Here is a 21973-nt window from a genome sequence, read left to right as displayed (position 1 = left end):
CTTCTGGGGCTAGCTGCTATCTGGTTTTTCATCCACCATCCTCAAAACATGTTTAATTACTCCATGCTGAAAAGAAATATTACATAATGTAATAATAATTTAATAGCTATCAGTGTATTACATGATATTTGGTGCCATTATAGTCACACCTTAAGAGATAAAGGAATTGCTGTTGCTAGCACTGAACACAACCCCCCACCAACCTTGGCTGAATGAAGCAGTCGTAGGTAGTGCAGAGGCATGCTCTAGGTTCAAATTTAAAATTGCAGACCGGTCAGGCAAATTGCATCACTACATCCTATAGCACTAGGCTGCCCCTCCCCACCATGTGATTGTAATCACATTGAATCACACTTAACCAATTGCATTCTCCCCATTTCCCCTTCCATTTCATCCTGCCCCTTCTCTTTCCTTTCTTGTGCAAAAGGGAACATAGAAGCTGCCATATAGAGTCAGACCATAGGTCCATCTTGCTTAGTATTGTCTACACAGACTGGCAGCGGCTTCTCCAAGGTTGCAGGCAGCCATTTCTAAAAAAAAATCTTGTCATAATAATAATCATCATCATCCATCATCATCATCTTGTCCTATCTTGGAGATGCCCAGGAGGGAACTTGGAACCTTTTGCTCTTCCCAGAGCAGCTCCATCCCCTAAGGGGAATATCTTACAGTGCTCACACATCTAGTCTCCCATTCAGATGCAACCGGGACAGACCCTGCTTAGCTAAGGGGACAAGTCATGCTCGCTACCACCAGACCAGCTCTGCTCCCTTGAAGGCAGATGCAGCAGTGAGGCAGTTTGAAGGCAGGTGCAGGGAAGGAAGTTGCAGTGAGGGATGGCTCTTTTAGTATGTAGTGTCCTTGGCCTCGTGTTCAGCAGCAACCCAACTGCTGGTGTGGGTGGCAGGCGGCCGTCATCATGCCCAGCAACACCCAGCTGACAGGATCAAAGAAAGAAGTGGTAGTGATGGCCCACAACAAAGTGGTGGGCAGCCCCTCCCCCATTAAAAAGTATTGCCAATTTCTCAAAAAAAATCTTTTCAAAAACTGCGGCCACAAAACATAAAAAGAAAGGTTGAGAGCAGTGTTCCGTCTAAGGTGTGTGCATCTGGACATGCACACAAGTTTTTTTTTAATGTCTGCTCGGTTAATTTTCTATCCTGCTCAGGTTGAATCAGGAAGGCCCCACTCTGAATGCACATGCGCACACACTATCTTGATAGTATCACTCAGAACAAAACTCACTCTGCATACACATGGAAAATATTAGAGGGAACATTGTTTAAGAGGTGAGATACTAATGCACAGTAAACCCCACCCCACATATTTCATGCAGTGGCAAAGGCTGCAACAAGAGAGGTTTGCAAAGGGAAAGGAATTTGGGGCAGGGGAAGCAAGTACTGTGAATTAGGGACCCAGTCCTAATAGGACCCTAGCAGCACCCCTGGAAACACACCATAGATAAAAAGAAACGTACTGGTGATTAATGGCTTCAAAAACTGAAAGAGAATGTTGCATTCCCTTAGAAAGCATGAAAAGGTTTAATGAGAAAAGTGGAGGTGGCTATGGAGATGGCCCAGGCCCACAGCCCCCCTTTCGATCAATGCAATCTCTCTCTCTCTCACACACACACACACACACAGAGTTGTTGTTTTTTTAAAAAAGAAGACTTAATATTTTGGCCAGATTTATCCCCAAGTCCCTACGAGCTATAGGGGAGCAGTTCACACACAATTCGGTTTTTCTCACGACGAGATAGAACGTATGTGGCCCGATTTATATGGGGTAAAGTCCACTGTTTGCGTTGTTTGGGGCAGCTTCAAACTCACATTACAGCCTCCCAGACAACTCTTGGTAAAGCTGTGTGGAGAACTCCCTGGTGAATAGGATTGCGGCATTAAAAACGGCCTCGCGGCAGGCTGTACTTAATTCCAGAATTTAGTGCTGCTATTAAAAAAAGAACAGCCTGGATTTGGGCTTTCATCGCCATGGCCTCTTTAGGCCAGCTGTCACCAAAGTGCCGGGGCCACTCAGCTTTGCCATTCCTCAGAAAAGGGAACTGTGGGCAGCGCGGGGAGGGGAGAAGGAAGGTGGTTTGGGGAAAGGAGGTCTTGCTCAGAGCATCGAGAAACAGGCGAAACGGTTTGTTTGGATCAGCCTGACCTAACTCCGCTCCAGGGCGTCTGCAGCCCTGCAGAGAGGCGAGCGGCCCTGGCGCGGGCGGAGCACCACTCAACACGGCGGCAGGCAGCTCTGAGGCGCGCAAAGGCGGAGCCACTCCGCAGCGCCAGCCCCCTTGGGTGGGGCGAGGGCGGAGGGGGTGAAATAGAGGCGGGCATGTGGCTAGAGATCGCCAGGAGGAACGTCCTAGGCCAGGTAGAGGGACCTGGAGCCTCATGCGAATTGTGCTTGGCAGGGTGTGAGCCAGGGCCCGGACAAGGCGCCTTCCTCCGATCCGTTGCTTTTTGCGCACTGGCGCGCCTTCTCCATGGCTACCCGGGTGCTGAGCATGAGTGCCCGTTTAGGGCCCGAGGAACCCGTTTTCGCGCAGCTCAAGCCCGTACTGGGAGCCCGAGAGTCTGCGATGTTCCCAGGACCGGGCCCCGAGGAGATTAAGCAGCAGCAGCCAGGTGGAGGAGCCAGGATCCCTGTCGAGGAGATGGTGCAGGTAAGCGGAGACTTCTTTCCTTTTCTTCCCTTCTTTGATTTGGGTGTGTCCCGGGATTAACTGGAGCCAGAGTGAAGCCTTGGAGTCCATATCCCCTCCTTTATTTTTCTGTATTGGGCATGGATGGGTGAGAATGCGATGCATGGGCAATAAAAGGCTGCTCTGAGCATGGGTAGAGTGCATGTTCTCGCACCATATCCTGGGATGGGGGCGGGCAGAGTTTCGAAGTCGTAGGTAACCCTGAGCCCCCAGTATCTCCCGGTACAAGCCGCTGGACGTGACCTCCCGCCCCTCCTCGCTCTTGCTCAGGCGTGCCGCTCCCTGGGTGGGGCCATGTCGGGCGGGCGGGCGGGCGAGAGAGTGCCCTCGCAGCGTGTGTCGAGCAGCCAGAATCGCAGTCGTAGTAGACCTACGGCGTTTCGAGGTGATGGCCGCTAGCCTGGCAGGGTGGCGCTGAGTGCCTCTCCCGCCCGGTAGTGCCCCACCCTAGACAGGCAGAGGCTGTTGCTAGTTCCCTGTACTTGAAAGAAGCCTTTCGGTTCAACGGAGACTCGCGCGCGGGGAGGTCGTGAAGAAAGCGTCCAGTTCCTTGGCGCTCAACATTAGCGAACGGTGGCTTAGTTGGCTCTAAACAGCAAAGGTTGTGATCGGTGTCGATAAAGAGGCGGTGCAAGTACCCCCAAGACCCATTCACTCCCGCCCGCGCGCGCGCACACACCCCTTCCTGCAGTGCAAATGTATGGATTAAGTGGAGGTTGGACGTTGCGTTAAGGACGGCTTGTGTAGAACTAGTTGGTCGCAGTTCTTCCAGAGACTCTACCTCTGTCCCGTCGAGGGGCGAGTCTTCCTGACTGGGGACAGGGAAAGAAGCCTCGTGGCTGACTAGAGCGTCGCAGAGCCAGACTAACTGCAAGCTGCCGCTTGGCAGTACCTTAGGAAGGCACTCTCGGACTTCACAGTTGCCCCATGCCATTCCTCCAGAGCACCGCAGAAGGGACATCCCACACCTCCCTGGAGCAGATGTGTTTACCCAGCTCCGCAAAATAGCTTGCTAACCCCTTATAGCACAGCTCGCTCTCCCCTAGGGCCTTCCTTAAGGGCCGTAAAAGTCACCCTCTTCCTCATGACTGGTGGGAAGACACGGAAGCCAGGCGCAGATTCTGGGTCTCTTTAACCTTTCCTATATGTGTGACGTTGTCTAGCGCGAGTTTCATCTAGCCCCTAAAGTAGGGGGCTCCCTTCATCCTCCCGTCGTCGAGCCAACGTACCCCAGAGTGTGTGTGTGAGAATGCCAGTGATAAGACAATTTCGGTGAGCCAGTTTCCAGCAGCTGGGGGCGGGGGGGGGGGGACAGAAGCTGACCCTAGGAGTGTGTTGAAAGCTACAGCTGCTACCTTATACACTTGCTCAGCAGCAGAATTAGAGTAACTGCTTGTCCTTTTCGCCCACGCACAGTCATTTTAGATGGAGTGAGGAGCGGGGGGCGGGGGCGCGGCCCTTCTGGGGACTTTTTTTTTTTTGCCTGTCCAAGAAAACTGGTTGGAAACAGACTCACATGCAAACAGCTGGAAGAGCTAAAATGGGAAAGCGCAAACCGCAATGTGACTACTCTTTCTTTTTTATAAGCACACAAACTGTTTTAATTTGAAACTATTTCCAGACTAGGGTTGTTCCATTGACTGTGTGTTTTGAATATATTATCGTCACAAGCTGCCTTATTTTATTTTTAAAAGCACAACAGAAATGTTTTTGGCTTAATTGAGTGGAAAAACCCTTGGGTGGACCAGAGCAAAGCAAAGTACTCCCTACATGAGGGAAGAAATGCATGCTTTAATTGAATTGCACAAAGATCTTATTGGAGTATGGGGGGGCAGTGTGTGTGTGTGTGTACCACCTAGCAATGAAGGCAGACTGGTTTCAGCAATACTTCCCCCCCTCCCCCCAATCAGTGTTTCTGTCATCAAAGCAAGTTACGTTGGGGTTGTAAACAAGAGCTGGAAAAAGTAGCCTGGCATGTTGAGGCAGATCTAGATCAAAGACAAGAGAACTGCTGTTTTCTTCTTTCTGGTGAGAGCTTTTTCATGGTGGCTGTGGCTTTAGAGACGCTCTGAAAATAAACTATTTATCCAATGTTCTGTTTGTCAGTAGACCCTCACTTTGGAGGTATGGAAGGGATCTGGCATGAATGGACTCCTTACAGAGCAAGGGGGAATGTAGCATTTGCTCACTGGAGAGTACATGACAAATGTTTTACTGATGACTGTACTTGTAATGTATCGGGCTGTGTCCACCCACGGATTCCCTAGCACCTCTAAGCTAGGCAGATGATTCCCTTCCCCTCCCCCGTAGGTGATAAAAAAATCTTCCCTGGGACAGGGATATATGCACAGGAATGTTTTCGTGGTCTGATCCCTTGCTCCAATTCAGGAGAGGGGAAGCACCTTGTAAAGCACAGAGAGGCCACTCTAGAAATGCACAGGGAGGCAGAGGGTTTCAAGTAGTGTGCACCTTTCAGGTGCATGTAAATAAAATTTGTTTGTTGTCAGTGTGAATATGGTGAATTCAGCAGATTGGATATATTCACATTTAAGTTCCTATAGTGTGTTCTTATTTAGTCCTACTGGCTTCAAAAAATAAGAATATACTCGAAGAACTTAAACGTGAATATATCCAATCTGCTGCATTAAGTCCTACTGACTTCAAGCACCTTAAGTGGCGGCGTGATGGGGAAATGCTTGACTAACAAGCAGAAGGTTGCTAGTTTGAATCCCCACTGCTACTATATGAGGCAGCAGCAATATAGGAAAATGCTGAAAGGCATAATGTCATACTGCGTGGGAGATGGCAATGATAAACCTCTCCTGTATTCTACCAAATAAAACCACAGGGCTCTGTGGGTGCCAGGAGTTGAAATCTACTTGATGGCACACTTTACCCTTACTGACTTCAAAAAGGATTAATGCATTTTAAAATTGCAGCATTTCATCCCAATCCAGACTAGACAGAATCCAGCAAATGTTAGTGGTGTTTAAGCCCTGTTGAAAACCACCTCATAGAACTTAGAACACATGACTACATAGATCTAAAGTTCTCACTGAGGTGGTAAATCTATGTTGGGGCTGTACCACTGCAGATGGGGGCTTACATAAATGAATGACTCCTTCATACAGGTGAATTCCCTGCACGTAGATAATGTTTCAGGAGTGCGCTAGCCATTTCCTTCTCCCTGCCATGCTAGTTTTCTGTGTGTGGGAAACTGCTTTCATGGTAGGACACTCAATCCTGCATGTCTCCATATGGGGCATACAGTGGTACAGCCTAGGTGCAGGGTGAGAACAAGACACAAATCTTGCTGGATGGTACCCGTTGTATGAAAATAGGTCTGCTGACTTTTCAGATTGGGTGCAAGTAAAATATATTTTACTTGGAAATAATGAGATTGGAACTTACTGTTCCAGAGTATTTAGTACAAGCTTGTGTAATCAGGAGGAGAAACAGTAGAACTGAAATGCAAGGCAAAGCTGTCCCTAAGGTTCTAATAAGAACCCGGGCGGGCGGAGGGGACTTGCTTGGGTGGATGCAGTGGGACATAAGTTTTCCACATCTGCTTTATTCTCTGGGCATTGTATTGTTTTCCCCAATAAACTATGGCACTTACCTTCTGAAATTTCTCAAGCTCTGAGTACTTCATTGTTTAACTTGCTAATTTTTAATTAACCGAATGGGCCCAAGGTTTGCGTGTGAGAGACCTTATTAAAATGACATTGCTAAACTTTTAATTATAGCAATGAGGACTTGCGTAAACTAGCTGTAACACTGTTCTGTATAGCCACTACATTATGGCAGTTTCTAGGCTTTGAAGACTATGGGTAACACAGTATCTGAAAACATGAAATATTCTGTCAGAAGGTTTTCTTGCTATTAATATTGTTTTATACAGCGCTTCTATGAGTGTAATTCAGATTGCATCACATACTTAAATTTCACCCATTGAAATCAATAGGACATGAACAGTGGTTAACTTGGGCTGGATTATCCCAAGCATTATGTCAAGCATTTTCTTGCTAGCATTCTTGGCTTACACAGCTTGATACCCCAGTCCCAACAAAAGATCCAGAAGTTGGTCCGAATGATTTCACATTGTGTCTTGGCTTAAATCAAATCAATCAATCAATTAATTAATTAATTAGGGGTCAGGGCTTTTAATTTGTCTTAAGGGCTTGTGTCTTCTATGCAGGAACTGCTTTAGCGCCGGTTCTTAATTCAGCTCATTTGCCTCTAGAGTTGATAGAGAGTCTGCACATACTGAAGAGTGGGGTGTGTGTGTTTGAGCCCTAAAAATAAAATAATCAAGGGACTGGTTTTATTCTCTTGTATAATCTGCTGCGATTCTTAACTTTTTCTTTTTCTTTTTTGCTATCTCTCCCCCCCCCCCCTTTTCAGGCACGATGTGAACTGGAGAAATATCTGACGCCCCAGCTTCCTCCGGTTTCTACCATCCCAGATCATAAAAAGTATCGTCGAGACAGTGCCTCAGTGGTCGATCAGTTCTTCACTGACAGTAGTGAAGGGTTGCCTTACAGTATCAACATGAGTGTCTGTACACATCTGAGAACTGGCCTTGTCAAACCTCAGAGGCCGACGGTGGCCCATATTAAGACAGAGCCCATTACTGCCTTCAGCCACCAGAGTGAAACTGCTCTTCCAGTTCCTAACCCTACCCAGGCGCTTCCTGAGTTTACGAGCATCTTCAGCCCCCACCAGGCTCCCGATGTGAACAACCTCTTCATCAAACAGGAGCTTCCCACTCCAGATATTCACCTCTCTGTCTCGGCGTCCCAGCAGGGCCAGCTATATCAGCTTCTGAGCTCGCCGGATTTAGACATGCCAAACCCTACTACGCAAACTGCGGTGATGGACTCCCTTAATAATGTTTCTATGTCCTCCGCCATGGCAGGCCTTAACACGATGTCCTCTGCTATGTCGCAGAATACAATGAAACAGTTCCAAGGGATCCCCCAGTGCTCATACCCAATGCCAAATCAGTTTCTTCAGCAACAAGCCACTTATTTCCCTCCTTCTCCTCCAAGCTCAGAGCCTGGCAGTCCAGACAGACAAGCAGAAATGCTACAGAACTTAACCCCTCCTCCATCTTATGCTGCTACTATTGCCTCCAAGTTGGCAATTCACAATCCCAGTCTGCCCACAAACCTCCCAATGAATTCACCAGCTATCTCTACAGTCAGATACAACAGAAGGAATAACCCAGATTTGGAGAAGAGACGTATTCACTACTGTGATTATCCTGGTAAGCCCCCCCAAATGAAAATCATTGTTCAGTCATAAATGCTGTTTCTCTCCTCTGTTACAGATTAAATGTGAACTATTGTTGGTGGTAGCATACTTTTTAAAAAGACCAGCTGGCATCTTTTTAGAAAACTGCTGCAAATATTCCTGTTCTATTCTTATTTTGTAAGATGACTTGTTCAGCTACAGTATGGTTCTCTCTCCCCTCCCCCCCCCCAATATTTTGTATGCATTTAAAAAGAAAAAATCCAGACTGCTATGGACACTAAGTTAGGCTTTTTCCTACAGAGCTAGCAGCTATTATGGTAAAACTGTTCCTGGGCTATCCAGATTTGGATTGTGAAGGTTTCCTCCTCGGCCTTTGCCAAGAAGAAATTCCTATGAATAGAAAACTTAACACGGTGGGGAGAATTTAGGCAAAAAAAAACTTTTGCAGGATGGGATTTTTTTTAAAAGGGAGGAGTATTCAGTCATGCAGTTGATCTCCCCTGCAATCTGAATTGGTGCAGTCGAGTAATAGTTTTACCGCATGGTCTGCTGTTTGTATAAACCAGGCTTTAGGCTTGGATTTAACCTATTGGGTGTGGAGGTCAAACTTTTGGGTGTTGTGAACTTGGCATGACTCCAACACAGGAGTGCCTATGGCAGAGCACGGTGGTGGTGGTGGTTGACCTTTTAAGGGAGAAGAGAACCTTTGTCACTCTTCCTCAGAGCCTGGGGCAAGGGTAGCTCTCTGATGACAGCTGCTTCTGTTTGTTTTCAGCAGCTAGTCTTGTGCATGTTGCTCTTTTGTCTCTCAAGGAAAGCAGGGTTTTATAGAACTCCGCCTTGTTCTACTCATGGTGGCTGCAGATCCTGAGGAGGAGCTTACATTAGGAGCCCTTCCTGCACAAGGCATAAGGTCTCGTGCTTGTGGATTGGGCAGAGGTTGCCTGTAATGGTGGACTGGAGCCACTGTATGCTGTGCCTAATGTATTCAGGATGCCTTCCTGGGTGTCAGATATGACCTCTGGGCCTGGAGTTGACCTTCCCAGTCTGCTCTGTTTCTCACTTGATCGAAAGCTTCCACCAAGCCCCAGAATTTTGTGTTGACATGGTGACTTTGAGAGCAACACTGGAGGCCAATGCACTTGAAGCAGTCCGTAGAAACAATCCAGCACTACACACTTGTACAATTCCTTAGTGAATTGTACCTAAATATAATAGCCACCTATTTGGTTTATAAACTGTTTATCTCGTTTTGTCATTGGAATATAATTCAGGTGTAACTTCACTGTATGTGAAACAAGGTAAAAGATGGGATGTTGAAGGGGGGGTGTATAATTTTTATAGAGGAATGATGATATTGTCTAGTTTAAACACATGAGTCCTGTTGAGGTGTTCACAGAACACCCACTTACAGGGCTTGAAACGGATCAGAAGTCCTGACTGTCACTCACTCTCCCGGCTCCATTCTTCATGCTTACTGCAGCATTTGTCTCTTCAAACGCTGTAAACATGATGGCACGCTTTCCCATGATTGGGAGATTGAATCAAAGTTCTGGTTGTATTATATATGGGCTTATTCACTGTATGCCAGTACTAGGAGCTGTCCGTTCACATTCAACGGGTTGCATAGTATTCCATTTGAGATGTCAGTGTTTTGAATAACTTCCTTAAAATAAAGCAATACCTAAAATCGAAACTACCAACAGCATTTTAGTCACTGTGTTTTCTAGACATAAATGCTCCCAACTGATATGTCTGTCCTTGATTTTTATGTCTTAGGTTGCACTAAAGTGTATACGAAGTCTTCCCACTTAAAAGCGCACCTGCGAACTCATACTGGTATGTGTTTACTGTGTTTAATTTTGTGGGTTGCAATATCCTATAAATATAAATTGGCAATCTTTCTTTCTCTGCTTTGCTTGAAAGGTTTCACTTGGTTTACTTCAAGCTGAGAGAGTTATAAATCATCCAAACAGAGTAGTTAATGAAATGAAAACTGACACTTTTGAACTTCTTAAAATAAAGAGGTTTAATTTGAGCAGTGAATAAATACCTTCTTTGAAGCTCTATCTTTCCTGCCCCTTCATACTTTACAAAATACTTTTCAACGGAGCTATATTGTGACTTGTGGGAGGGTGTCCCTCTGTTCCATATACACAAAATGAAGTGTGGAACTTGCCTTAACTAAATTAAAACTTGGAAAACCTTGCCCATAAAAATTAATGTGCATTATTTTAATAAAACAAATTTTGTTGTATTATGGACTAGTCTATTTAAAAAAAGCTAAGCAAACCCACGTGAGTGTGTTCATGGCCTTTTTCTGGAGTATATGTGCTTTTATCTGCTTTTAATGTTTGTTACTGTCTTATGTCTGGATTGTAGGACCTTCTTCTAAGCTGTAGAGTTACTTGGTTAGATAATTGAGTTTCATTTTGTACTGCTATTGAGGCAACCTATACAAAGAAAATATTTACATAAGGAACTTGGTTAAATAAATGCATTTTGTAGATTTAGATTAATGCTCACATGTTTTGCAAGCACTCTTGCTGTAGAAGAACTACTGCTATAGACCTATAACACTTTGCTACTGAATATGTATTTTGAATATGCAGAATTACTCAGTGTTGCATATGTGTGATCCTTGTAGCAAAGCGCTCTGGATTTTCATAAGAGCTCTGTTTCTTGCAAAACGTTTCTGTGCACTAAAATTCTGTTGTTTGTCAGGAGCAGCTTCCTTGTAGTATTAAACAAAGTCACAAATACAGTTTTTAATTGAGAAAAGATCTGAGACTCATTTCATCTGTGGAACAAAGCCTTGTATTCAGTTTTTGCTTATTTGCTGAAAGACTAAATATCTCTAGGCAAAAAAATGTTACTATGGAAATGCTGTTTTGATAAATGAAGCAGTTATCTCTGAAATGAACAGCATTTTAAAAAAAAATCATAAAAGCAACTGTTCCAAGGCAAGAATTCCCAGACTGTACGGTGAGGTCACAAAATATCCACCCATTTGTTTGCTGTGTCTCTGCATGATCCGCTGCCTTGGTCTTACTGCCTCCCACTCAGCCTTACTTGACACGTAATTCTGCATTGAGTATATTTGGATTATTCAGTATTCCAGTGCACAGAAAGAACAGAATTGCAAACCTTCAGAGGAGGATGTCGGTGTGTGCCTGGGCGAGTTACTGTTCTGTGCTTCCTTCCTTTTTAGTTGGTCTGTGTGGTCAGATTATGATGACTATGATTATATTATCCAAAACATTCTTGAAGTCGCTTACATAGTGAAAGGAATAAGAATATAGTTCCCTGTCATGAAGGGGCATCACATCACTCTGTAACAGGGAGACAGCAGTGGATACTGGAGGGATGCAATGTTGAGCTGAATGATTACTCTTCCCCTGTTGGCTGTCGTAAAGGGAGACAGCAGTGGATACTGGAGGGATGCAATGTTGAGCTGAATGATTACTCTTCCCCTGTTGGCTGTCGTAAAGGAGCCGCCACTTTAAAAGGTGCTTCTTTGCCCAGGTAGCAGGGGCGGGTCAGTGACTTGAGCAGAACCATTATCTTCCCTACTCTATATTAAAATAACCTCTTCTTGGATATAAGAGGAAAATGTGTTTCCATGTTTAATGCAGGGGGAAAAGTGTCTCAGATGATTGTGTAAAACTTTTCTAAGGTTTGCAGAGATGGGACTAGACTACTCCAGAATAACTTTCCTCATGTTGCATATACTACTAGTTCATGAACTGCTGGGAAAGTTAACCACAATTTCTATTGATCCAGTAAAGGTTAAGATTTAGGATATTAAAATTCTGTGGGGCTCCTGAGAACCGCCGGGATCGGCCCCGATCCCAGCAGGCCAGCACTGCCTAGCCTGCTGCAATTAAGGGAGCAAGTGCTCCCTTACCTGCAGCTACCTGCTCATGTGTGAGCAGCACGGGCTGCTTCCAGCCTGGCCCCACACAGGCAGGTTGTGTGGCCCCACACAGGCAGGCCCCTCCATCTCTTGGGGGAATCCCCCAATGCAGCGCAGGAGATCAGTCTGCCCTACACTTCACTGCATGGAGCAGGGCTGATCGTGTGGGAGTGCACTTCACACTCCGACCAAGCCACAACCGATCATCTGGGGAATGCAAGGTTTGGGTTTGGGAAGCCTTCCTCCTGCCCAGTAGGTTATGTGAATAACCATCCAGTAATGTAAAGTATCCTTTGCTTTCGGGTTTAGAATTATTCAAAGATCCTGAGCTACGGAACACACTACTTTTTAAAATATGCCTTCTACCACGTCTCTCTGTAGAGAGTTAACTTTTAAAGTGGGCTTACGTGTGTACAAAGGTCAGTGATGCTAACAGAAATGAAAATTCCACTTCAGATAAAAGTTGGTGATTTTGCTTATAAACCTGTCCAGGCCAGTGTTATATATCGTGTGGAGATCATCTGTCCTAAGATGTTGGAGTGTTATTTGGGATATGTTGATCAGTGATGTCATGTCTTTGACATTAGATTTTAAAAGAATGCACTGAGCTTGAAGTACTCTTGCTTTATACTTCCGAAAGTACAAAAGAGGATGACATTTCTGTCGTGTATTAAAGAAGCTTACCAGTATTTATACCATAATAAACACCTATGTAGCATCTAGAAAGTATGGTATATAAACTTGATTGGTGATTTTGCTGAGGGACAAGCTTTCTCAGAAGGCTAGGCAAGGCCTGTGGCAAGCGTCACGTCTGTTACTTAATTTGGCTGTTTATTACATAATGTCCTTTTTATTTTGTATTCCTGTCTGACTTAAGGGGAACTTTTTTTTAAAGAGCTATTTATGAATACTGTCGCTTGAATACTTTAATAGATGCTGGTCATGAAATGCAGGTTATTAAAGTTTTGTGTGATACTCTTTCCAATCCCCTTAGGGGTTTAACAGACCTGTTTATCTGGCTCAACTTGTTCTGTAGTATCTGTGGAGGACCACTGCTTTTCTCTCTTCCTAACAATCCATCTTAAACTGACTCTTATCCACCCTTCTCCACAATCTGTCACTTGAGAATAAAAAAAAAAGAGCCTGCAGCAGCAATCCGATGTCTAGAAGTCAAAACAGACCATATACTTCTCCCTTTGTATTAGAAATCCTGTTCCTTTCATAGTATTTATTTAGCAACCTGCCTCCACCTGAATAGCTTTCAGTGAGTTTAATGACATTCTTTTCAGAACAAACTTAAAGGCGGCAGCAGCCGTGGTGAGAGATGGAATGTGGGTAGCAGCCTCTTTCTCCATCTGGATAGGAACAAGCTGGCAGGATTTATAAACTGCAAGAAGTAAAGAAATTAGCAAGAAATCAAAAATTACATATTGCCTGGGGAGGGGGATTTGGGACGAATGGGTTTGGTGAGAGGGTCATTTGTAGTGCAGAAGTGCCAACTCGTCTTCCATTGGTTTCTGTAAAGTTTTGCCGTTGAGTTGGTGTCAACTCCTGGCAACCACAGAGCCCTGTGGTTGTCTTTGGTAGAATACAGGAGGGGTTTACCATTGCCATCTCCCGTGCAGCATGAGATGATCCCTTTCAGTATCTTCCTATATCACGGCTGCCCAATAGTCTTGGAAACTTACCAGCGGAGATTCAAACCACCAACCTCTGGCTTGCTAGTCAAGTCATTTCCTTGCTGCGCCATTAGCTGTGCTTTTATTAGCAGGTGATGTCTTGAAAAGTTTCACTTAACCCCAGCAGATCCTACAGCTGTTAAATCCACTAGAGCAGTCCAGACTATCTCTTTCCTAGCATTGGCAACTTTTATCAGGGAAAGTAGTTAGATTTCAACAGTTATATACCAGACATAGTACCCTGAAGCAAAGTCTTTCATATGGGTTTAAAGCAGGCTAGCTGCAGTGCAGTGGGGAAATGACTTGAAGAGCAAGCCAGAGACTGAGTAGGATTGTTATGAAGATGAAATGCTGTAGTCCCATTTGTGCTGCACTGAATAGCTGAAGAATGTAAAACTGGTCGTGAAAAATTGATGAAAAGCTCTGCCTTTGCCAGGCTTTAGAAATCTGATTGGGTGGGTGTGTTTGCAAGGACTCAAATCTTAATTCAGATTCCACTGGTCCCAAAGGCCAGTAGAATTGGGAAAATATAGGGTTAAAGTCCCAATTCAGCCATGGATTTACTGGGTAGACCTGATCAAGCCTTGTAAAAAGTTGTGTTCTATAAGATGTTTCTTCCTTACTGAATTGTTGGGATAGAATGATTTTTAGATTCAAAAAGGCATTATGCATTTAGGTATAGAAATTGAATGAATAAATCAATAATCATGACAGGAATATCTAGTATAGACTGTACTGCCATAAAACGTCATAAGGTATTATCAGCTGGGTGCCTTGCTTGAGTTTTCTTTTCTTGGCTTTTGGGAAGCAAGTTAATATATGTGTTTCCAAACAATTAACTACTTTCCATGATAGTCCACGTTCCCTTCCTGGTATCTCCAAGATAGGGGTGAGAGACACTCCTGCCTGAGACCTTAGAGAAGCCGCTACCAGTCTGTGTAGACGGTACTGAGTTAGATGGACCAACAATCTGACTCAGTATAAGACAGCTTCCTATGTTCTATATTTGCACATGAGAAGGGTTTTTTTTTTAATGCAACTGAAGCATTTTAAATGAAGTCAAGACTGCCTGCCTAGTAGCCAGGGGGGTAGCTATAATTGAGCGGATGGGTTCAAAGAACCTCCCCCAGCTCCACCCCTCCCTATTTTCTTCATCTCCCTCTGAGGGGCCACCAGGGAGAAGGGTGAACATAGGCTCCCTCTCCCTTAGCTACGCCCCTGCTAATAGCTCTGTAGTATTTGTGCCAGTGCTTAATTTCTGAAGAGATAAAGTATCTGCCTGGAGACTATTCCCCGAGTCCCAGACTCCATACACACACACACACACACACACACACACACACACACACACACACACACGCTTGGATTATTTGGACAGTTCAGCTTCTAGAATCACTGTTTCTAGTGGAGAGTTAAGTTCTCCGTTGCCTTCCCCACACCATTGTCTGCTCTCATGGAAATTCTTGAACAGCCTTCCTGAACAGAGAGCCTTTGAGCAGACATGTTCTTTGATCACATGCCTGCCCAGCCATTAATAGTTCTGTAGTTAATGCTAGAAACTATTTTCATCTATCTATAGATATAGCTTGTATTTGCTGTTTGGGAAATGGAAGCCCCTGAATGCTTCAAGAGACAGTGGCACTTCTGAAACAAGATGCACACATTCCTAGTTGTGTCTAGTGATTTTTTAAAAAAAATCAGGCTAGGCAACTGATCTAAAACTCTTATCACCCTCCCCCCCCGCCCACTACCACCTTCACCCCAGTATGTATTTTAGAATTTTTTTGTCTAGCAGTCACTCTTAAACTTTAAAGGGAAATGAGAATTAAAGTTGGCTGGAAAGATTTGGACAGACTCTAAAATCATACTGGCTCTATTTCTCTGACCCACTTTTCCTTCAAGAAGCTAAGAGTAGAGGCATACCTAATATTCCCTCTCCATTTTATCATCTTGATTCTGAGGTAGTTTAGGCTGACACTGGCTCATTCAGTGAACTTCATTATGGAAAGAGCCTTGTACCTTAGTTATCCTCTGTCCCAAGTCCAAAATCTTCCATGACCTTCAGAAGTATGTATGTTCCAATAGTCATGTTGAACTCAGATCAATTTTGCTGGGGATCTTGTTGATAAAGTTTGTTCAAAGGTCATCTTTTAATTGAAATGTAAGTATATGAAGTTGAATGCTAATATGCCATTGTGGAGTCTCTCCTTCTGTGTGCTGATTATCTTTTTCCTCTTTAGTGTGGTGTGCTCTGGTTATTCCGCCCCTCCCCCCGCTTTAAACTACATAGTCTTCCCATCTTATTTTTCTGGATAGCTGCTGCTTACCCCTTTCCCCCCTCTGTGTAAACTTTTGTGGTGAATGGTCCAGTACAGACATGGGGGATGTGAATATGTTTGAACTGAGGGGCCTTCATTTTTATTTATTTTTATTTTTTACATTTATATTCTGCTCTTCCTCCAAGGAGCCCAGAGCGGTGTACATATTTAAGTTTCTCCTCACAGCAACCCTGTGAAGTAGGCTAGGCTGAGAGAGAAGTGACTGGCTCAGAGTCACCCAGCTAGTATCATGGCCGAATGGGGATCTGTCCTACAGATTGTTCTCTGACCTGCCACTTTTCGCAGTACAAGGTATGACGTGCAAATGGCAGAGTTGGAGGTAATGTATGGCTCCTTCATCTTGATATAAGAGTTCTACCAAGCTCCCGAGGGACTTGTCTAGAATTGCACTGACCACAAGCATCAAACGTCTCTCTCTTTGCTTTCCACCCTAGGAAAAGATGCTATATAACATAAATTTTTAATTCTTAGTAAATTAACCTTTGGAGGTAACTAGTAAATATTAACCATATGACTATATGACTGCTGTATGTGTGTATTTTGAAAAAGTAAGAGTCCCTTACTGTGAACATGTCTTTGTATATAACAGACTAATGCATTTTTGAAACTCATTGTTTCATATGGGTTTGTACCTGGAAATCCTAAAGACACCCCCCCACACACACACACACTTCTAAGCAGCAGCAAAATATTTTATTTCCTATGTACTTTAGTTTTCTAGCTTTCAGTCTGTCTTTTTAGCCCACAGTTCAAATGTATTTATCATCCCTGCCTTTATCCTGAACCATTCACCACAAATGTTTATATCCAAAGAAATGGGCAGTGATAGCAATCCAGAAAAATAAAGAGGGGGAAACGGATGCAGGAATAATAAAATGTAGGTCAAAACAGTAGGCTTTAAGGGGGAATGGTTAAGAACTTGGGCATATTGATCATTCTGTTTTGACGGACTTCTGTTAAGACAGGGTCATAACATTCCTTGAGGAAATGGAGTAAAAATGGAGCAAAGATTAAACTTGGTAGGATAACCAAAATAAAATGATTTGTAGGCAGAGACCCCACGCTCTAATGCTGCATCTTCCTTTTTAAATTTTGAATCTTGATGGCCGGGGCAGTATAGTCATTGCTCACCAACTATGGTTTTCCCAATCGCAGTTTTGAGTATCCCTGACCGGGAAATTGTGACCAGTCTCGCCAACTGCAACCTGAGTATCTGTGGTTTGGCAAGACTTCTTCGTGATTGGGGGTGGGGGTGTTTCTGCAATTTTGGGGAGTTCAGATGTTCAATCCTCTCATTTCTCTTGCTGAACCTGCCAACTCCTTATGATTTAAAGTGACTTTGAGTGGTTTGAGGGGTTTCAAAAGTGCCTTTGAGGAATGTTTGGGGGTTCAAAATCTTCCAGAGGTTCAATTTGCTCACTCCTCTTGCTTATTCTTGGTGATTTTAAGGGATTCCAGGTGATTTGGGGCAAGAAATTTTGTATTTTTTCTATATGGTGGGGTTTTTTTTTGTCTTTTCGCGACTACAGTTTCCCAACCCATTGTTTCCCATTGACTTCAATTGCTCGCCTATCGTGAATTTGCCAACAGTGAGGTTTTGTTGGAACGGAACCATCATAATTGGCTATGCATACACATGCTCCATAATTCTGAAGCCCTTTCTTTTGGATAAAATCAACTTTGTATTGATCCCTGCTGCTTACAAGGGGATCAGCTGGTTCAGAACTATACATGACTGGCTCTCAGATTACAGTATGGAGAATGGAGTGCACTCTCCACCCCAATAATTCCAAAGTATGCTAAGTTTTTGGTTAGTCTTCATTTATGTCCGGGCACCATATTGAAAACACTTCCCTCCTTTTTTGGGGGGGGGGGAGGAATAGTTTCTAGGAGGCTTATTGAGAGCTGCTCTTGTATATCCTCTGCCAACATGAATGCAATACTGCCAGCTTCAATTAGGTTTTTTCAGTTCTTATAACCAGCAAAATCTTGTTTTTAATTAAATGCCTAATATGTCTCCTGAAAGCATGTCACTTGCTCTCTAAGAGGGATTAAGTAAGCTTCAATTCCAGGATATTTGATGCCTGATAAGGAAGACTGTTGCTAGCTATAAACACTGTTCATTCCAAAAGGGCCCCACCAAAACCCAGTGGCCTTAAATTAACAGAAATTGCCAGCAATTGACACTTCTGTTTTGTTTTAGGGGCACCTTAACTTTGACTAATTTTAAAACTTTCTTGCAGAGCCTCTCCTGGTCTAGATATCCAAAGCAAATGTGTTCTGGCTATGAATTTGCAAATTTGTACTTCTTTTTGAGAGAGCATTAGGGCAGTGTTTCCCAAAGGTCTGTTCACTGAGTTACTTCCCCTCCCCCAACTTGCACACTTCATTCTTACTCCCTGAAAAGGTTAACTTCTAGAGCACGCAAGAAAGAATGATCAACCCTCAGAATTTGGCTGGCCCACTGTCTCTGCATGTGCTGTTTCTCTTGATCATGATACACAAGGCCATACTAAGACTTATTTGATTCATAGATGTGTGTTTTGGTTCCTGGATATACAAATATAGATAAAAACTAAATACAATGATCATAAGAGTGTTTGATTAGAGGATAAGCTCGTTTATATTTGATATGTAAGATTAACCAACATGCCACCTGATGCTTTGGTTTGGTTCAGTGTTGTGTAGTATCTTTTGCATTTTTGTGTTGGTTAAAAAATTATTTGTTTTATATTTTAAAATTGCAGTGGGTGGCTTCTTCCATTCAGGTTCTTTGTTGCTTATAATCAAAGTCATTGCAATATAAAATGAAAGCTAAAAGTTTACAAATTTTGTACTGAGGAATCACAACATATAATTTTTAACAAGATTTTTAATAAAGGAATCACAATATGAGATAAAAGTTAAGTTTGAGGATTTATAATATGGAAGCTTCTTCCATGAATAGCTAATTCTTCTGCATTGGCAATGATTTGAATGATCCACTCTCTACACCCATTGCAAACAGACAGCCAAATTACTGATTGACTGGAGGAAAAAGCAAATCCAGGGCAGTGAAATATTGTAGGGACACAGCAGGCAGCCTCTGTTGGGGGTGATTGCTCTGGACCTATAGGAGCTTTTAACTATTTTTTGCTGTAAGCAGTTTGGGAAATGCTGATTGGGCACTAGTTAATATTAGTCTTCAGCATCTTGATGACCCTAGTTATGTCTTGTCAGATTGTGCTTGTTGTTTTTTTAAATATTCCAGTAATCTGACTAAAGACCTATTAAAGCATTGATCTTGTCCGACTGGCCCTTGATCAGCCTCTTTCGTCAATGTGTAGATAGATTTTAGTATGCCAAAATCAAACGTAATGAATGGTGATCTCTGAAGCCAACTATATAAACATGGCCATTAAAGGGAGTGGGGTGGTGGTACTGGCAGATTTTAGACTAGAAGTGCCATGTTCGAAGCTTGATGTGTAAGAATGGCAGAGCGCAGCTGAGCAGTTGTGGAACCCATACCATATACAAGGAGATCCTCTGCACAGGACATATAAATACACATGCCAGATGGTATGGATTTATTACAGATCCTCTCTTTAAAATTTGACAGTCTCTTTTGTTTGTGTGTCTGGTGGAAGAGGCTGCCTGTACTATGTTCTGCTAGGAAGAATTTTCCTGCCAGTTGGGATTCTCCAGTAATCCTGGGCTTTCATTGGACAAGTCCTAATAGAACAGATAGTTGAGAGTGTGAGAGAGAGACTCCTCAAGGCTTATCTTATGAGAGGAAAAAAATGTCCATGCATATTTTGAAGGAACTGAAAGCACCACTGAGTAGGAGTTGAGATTTGAAGTAAGGCTCCTCACCATCTTAGTTCTTGTGGCTTGCTATTTAGCAGTGGGTATGGTTCTATCTTTGTCTCACATCTGTACAACGGGAAGAATAATCTACTTCAAAGGATGGAGTGTATATCTACCTATCTGTAGACAGGAGTGAGTGTGTGTTTGTGTTTGTGTGTACGTACACACGCGTGCTTGCTCTCTCTCAAGTTTGAAAGCCCAGAAAATTGAGAAACGGCAGCATTGTGTAATTCATCTAAAAAGTGTCACTAAAATAATCCTCTTGAGCTATTTCTGGGAAATCTTACTGTTGAGCAGCAATGGGGGAATGGGCAAGGGATGGTTGCCAACTCCTGGATTGCTTCTGCTCCTGTGACAACAGCAGCTGCAGACACAAGTTGTAATGCTTATTTTGGTGTCCGTTAAAAGTTCAATCTTCTACTGTTAAAAGACACTGCAGGCTAAGCTTCTCTTTCTGGTCAGCTGGCAATCTCACTGGATGTGAGGGAAGAGTGACTGAGGAGAAGAGAGCCCTGTTAGCTAGCTTATCCACTGTATCTGTGTGTGTGGATAAGATGTATCTTGCAACTGGGCATCCAGCAGGCTTAAATTCTTGTTGGGTCAGAGGGCAGCAACTCCAAAGTGATCTTATTCAAGCTAATTTTTCTTGCGTTTACTCTGTTCTTTCAGTTGCCTGATAACTGTGGTAAATGTTAGTGTCTCTTTGTTCATGGGTATAAACACTGCTTCACCAAATGGTCCTGATAACAAATATGTGAGCTTCCTTTTCTTCCATCCTGTGCATTGCACTAACAATTGAAGAATTAGGTTATCCTGATTTGCTACACTACACTTGCCGTTACTCCTGAGGAATGAAAGTTTGGTGTACTGGAGTCACATTTTACGCTTGCAGTAATGCCTGTATGGCAAACTAGACCACGAGAGACTGACTTGCCCCAGGCTACCTAGTGAGTTTTGTGGTTGATCTGGGATTACATTACGCTGTCTCTTGGAACTGCAAAATTTCTACCTGGTATAAAATGAGAGTTTAGAAACTTGCTGCTTGTCTGTATAGAATGGCTGGTATTTATATGGGGTTTATGAGTGCCCTAGACCAGGGATGGGGAACCTTGGCACTCCAGCTGTTTTTGGACTACAACTCCCATAATCCCCAGCCACAGAGGCCAATAGCTAGGGATTATGGGAATTGTAGGCCAACATCTGCAGGAGTGCCAAGGTTCCCCATCCCTGCGACCATACCTCAGAATACTCTTCAATGAGTGGGAGATCCTTGCCAGATGAGGCAATATGTGACCTCCGAAGATGGGACAGCTGAAAACTAGTCTAAAACACTACTTCCATCTGGAAGTTTCAGTCATTCTCAAGCTATTCTCGCATATGGCTGGGGGTAGAGGCAGCTGTAGTAATTACTCTTCTCCTGGTTGGTTATATGTATACATAGAGGTTGCTATTTTGGATGATTTCAAAAGGCTTCATAAGCTCACGCTTGGCACAACATATTTTATGCTTTCAGAAGTGCCCCCCAAAAACTGTTTTGCTCCTTAAACAGAGATGTCCTCCCCCATGACCGTCAAACTTAATTTAGACAGAAACAAAGCTAAAAATTGGAGAATAGATGGTAAGGAGTTCCATGGAAAAGTTAGCAAAAGCACAAAGATGCAAATTGGAATACAAAGAGAAAGGGCAATAAAAGACCAGAAGAACACAGTGCACAGGTGTGACACTATTTCCCCCTAATCCCTCTCCTCTGTTGGCAAATCTGTACTCTCTTCATGCTTTGAAAAAAGGTGCATTCCTTCATCAACAAATGCAACCCATTAACCGTTTTCAGTGGACTATTTGCACAGCTGACTTGTGCATGTGTGAATATGTGTTGTGTGAAATGCTTGAATCTTCTCATTCCCCTAGGGGGAAAAAGCTTAGCTTCTATTTTTCTCTAACCAGAATTCTAGGTATAATCTTTAACTGTAGGCTTTTGATCATTGGGTCTCTGCTAAAACATTCAGGTACCTAAAAAGGATAAAATGAAGAGAGAAAACAAGTCTTGTACAGCTCTCTTGGATTTTGTGTGTGTTGAACACTTTCTGTTTCTAAAACCCTACAAAGTAGACCAGTGCAATCCCTTAGTGCAGATTTGGGGGTGGGCAAACAGGAGGCCTCAAGTAATTCAGCCTTGGCCAAAGGCCAACCAATGAACTTATGAGACTTGAACCATGAACTTCCAGGCTAA

General features: G+C 43.5%; 1 protein-coding gene across 1 annotated transcript in view; it reads left to right on the top strand.

Moving 5' to 3' along the window:
* The first annotated feature begins 2154 nt into the window (after positions 1 to 2154).
* The window catches only part of KLF5 (KLF transcription factor 5), a 30810-nt gene continuing 10991 nt past the window's right edge, over positions 2155 to 21973 (top strand). The window contains exons 1-3 of the mRNA XM_053309222.1: positions 2155 to 2668; positions 7112 to 7976; positions 9743 to 9802. Of these exons, the coding sequence (XP_053165197.1) occupies positions 2489 to 2668; positions 7112 to 7976; positions 9743 to 9802 (1105 nt within the window). The 5' untranslated portion in view covers positions 2155 to 2488. The remainder of the gene's footprint in view (positions 2669 to 7111; positions 7977 to 9742; positions 9803 to 21973) is intronic.

The sequence above is a fragment of the Hemicordylus capensis genome, chromosome 3 (assembly GCF_027244095.1).
Source record: "Hemicordylus capensis ecotype Gifberg chromosome 3, rHemCap1.1.pri, whole genome shotgun sequence".
NCBI lineage: Eukaryota > Metazoa > Chordata > Lepidosauria > Squamata > Cordylidae > Hemicordylus > Hemicordylus capensis.
This window is presented reverse-complemented; position numbering and strand designations above follow the sequence as displayed.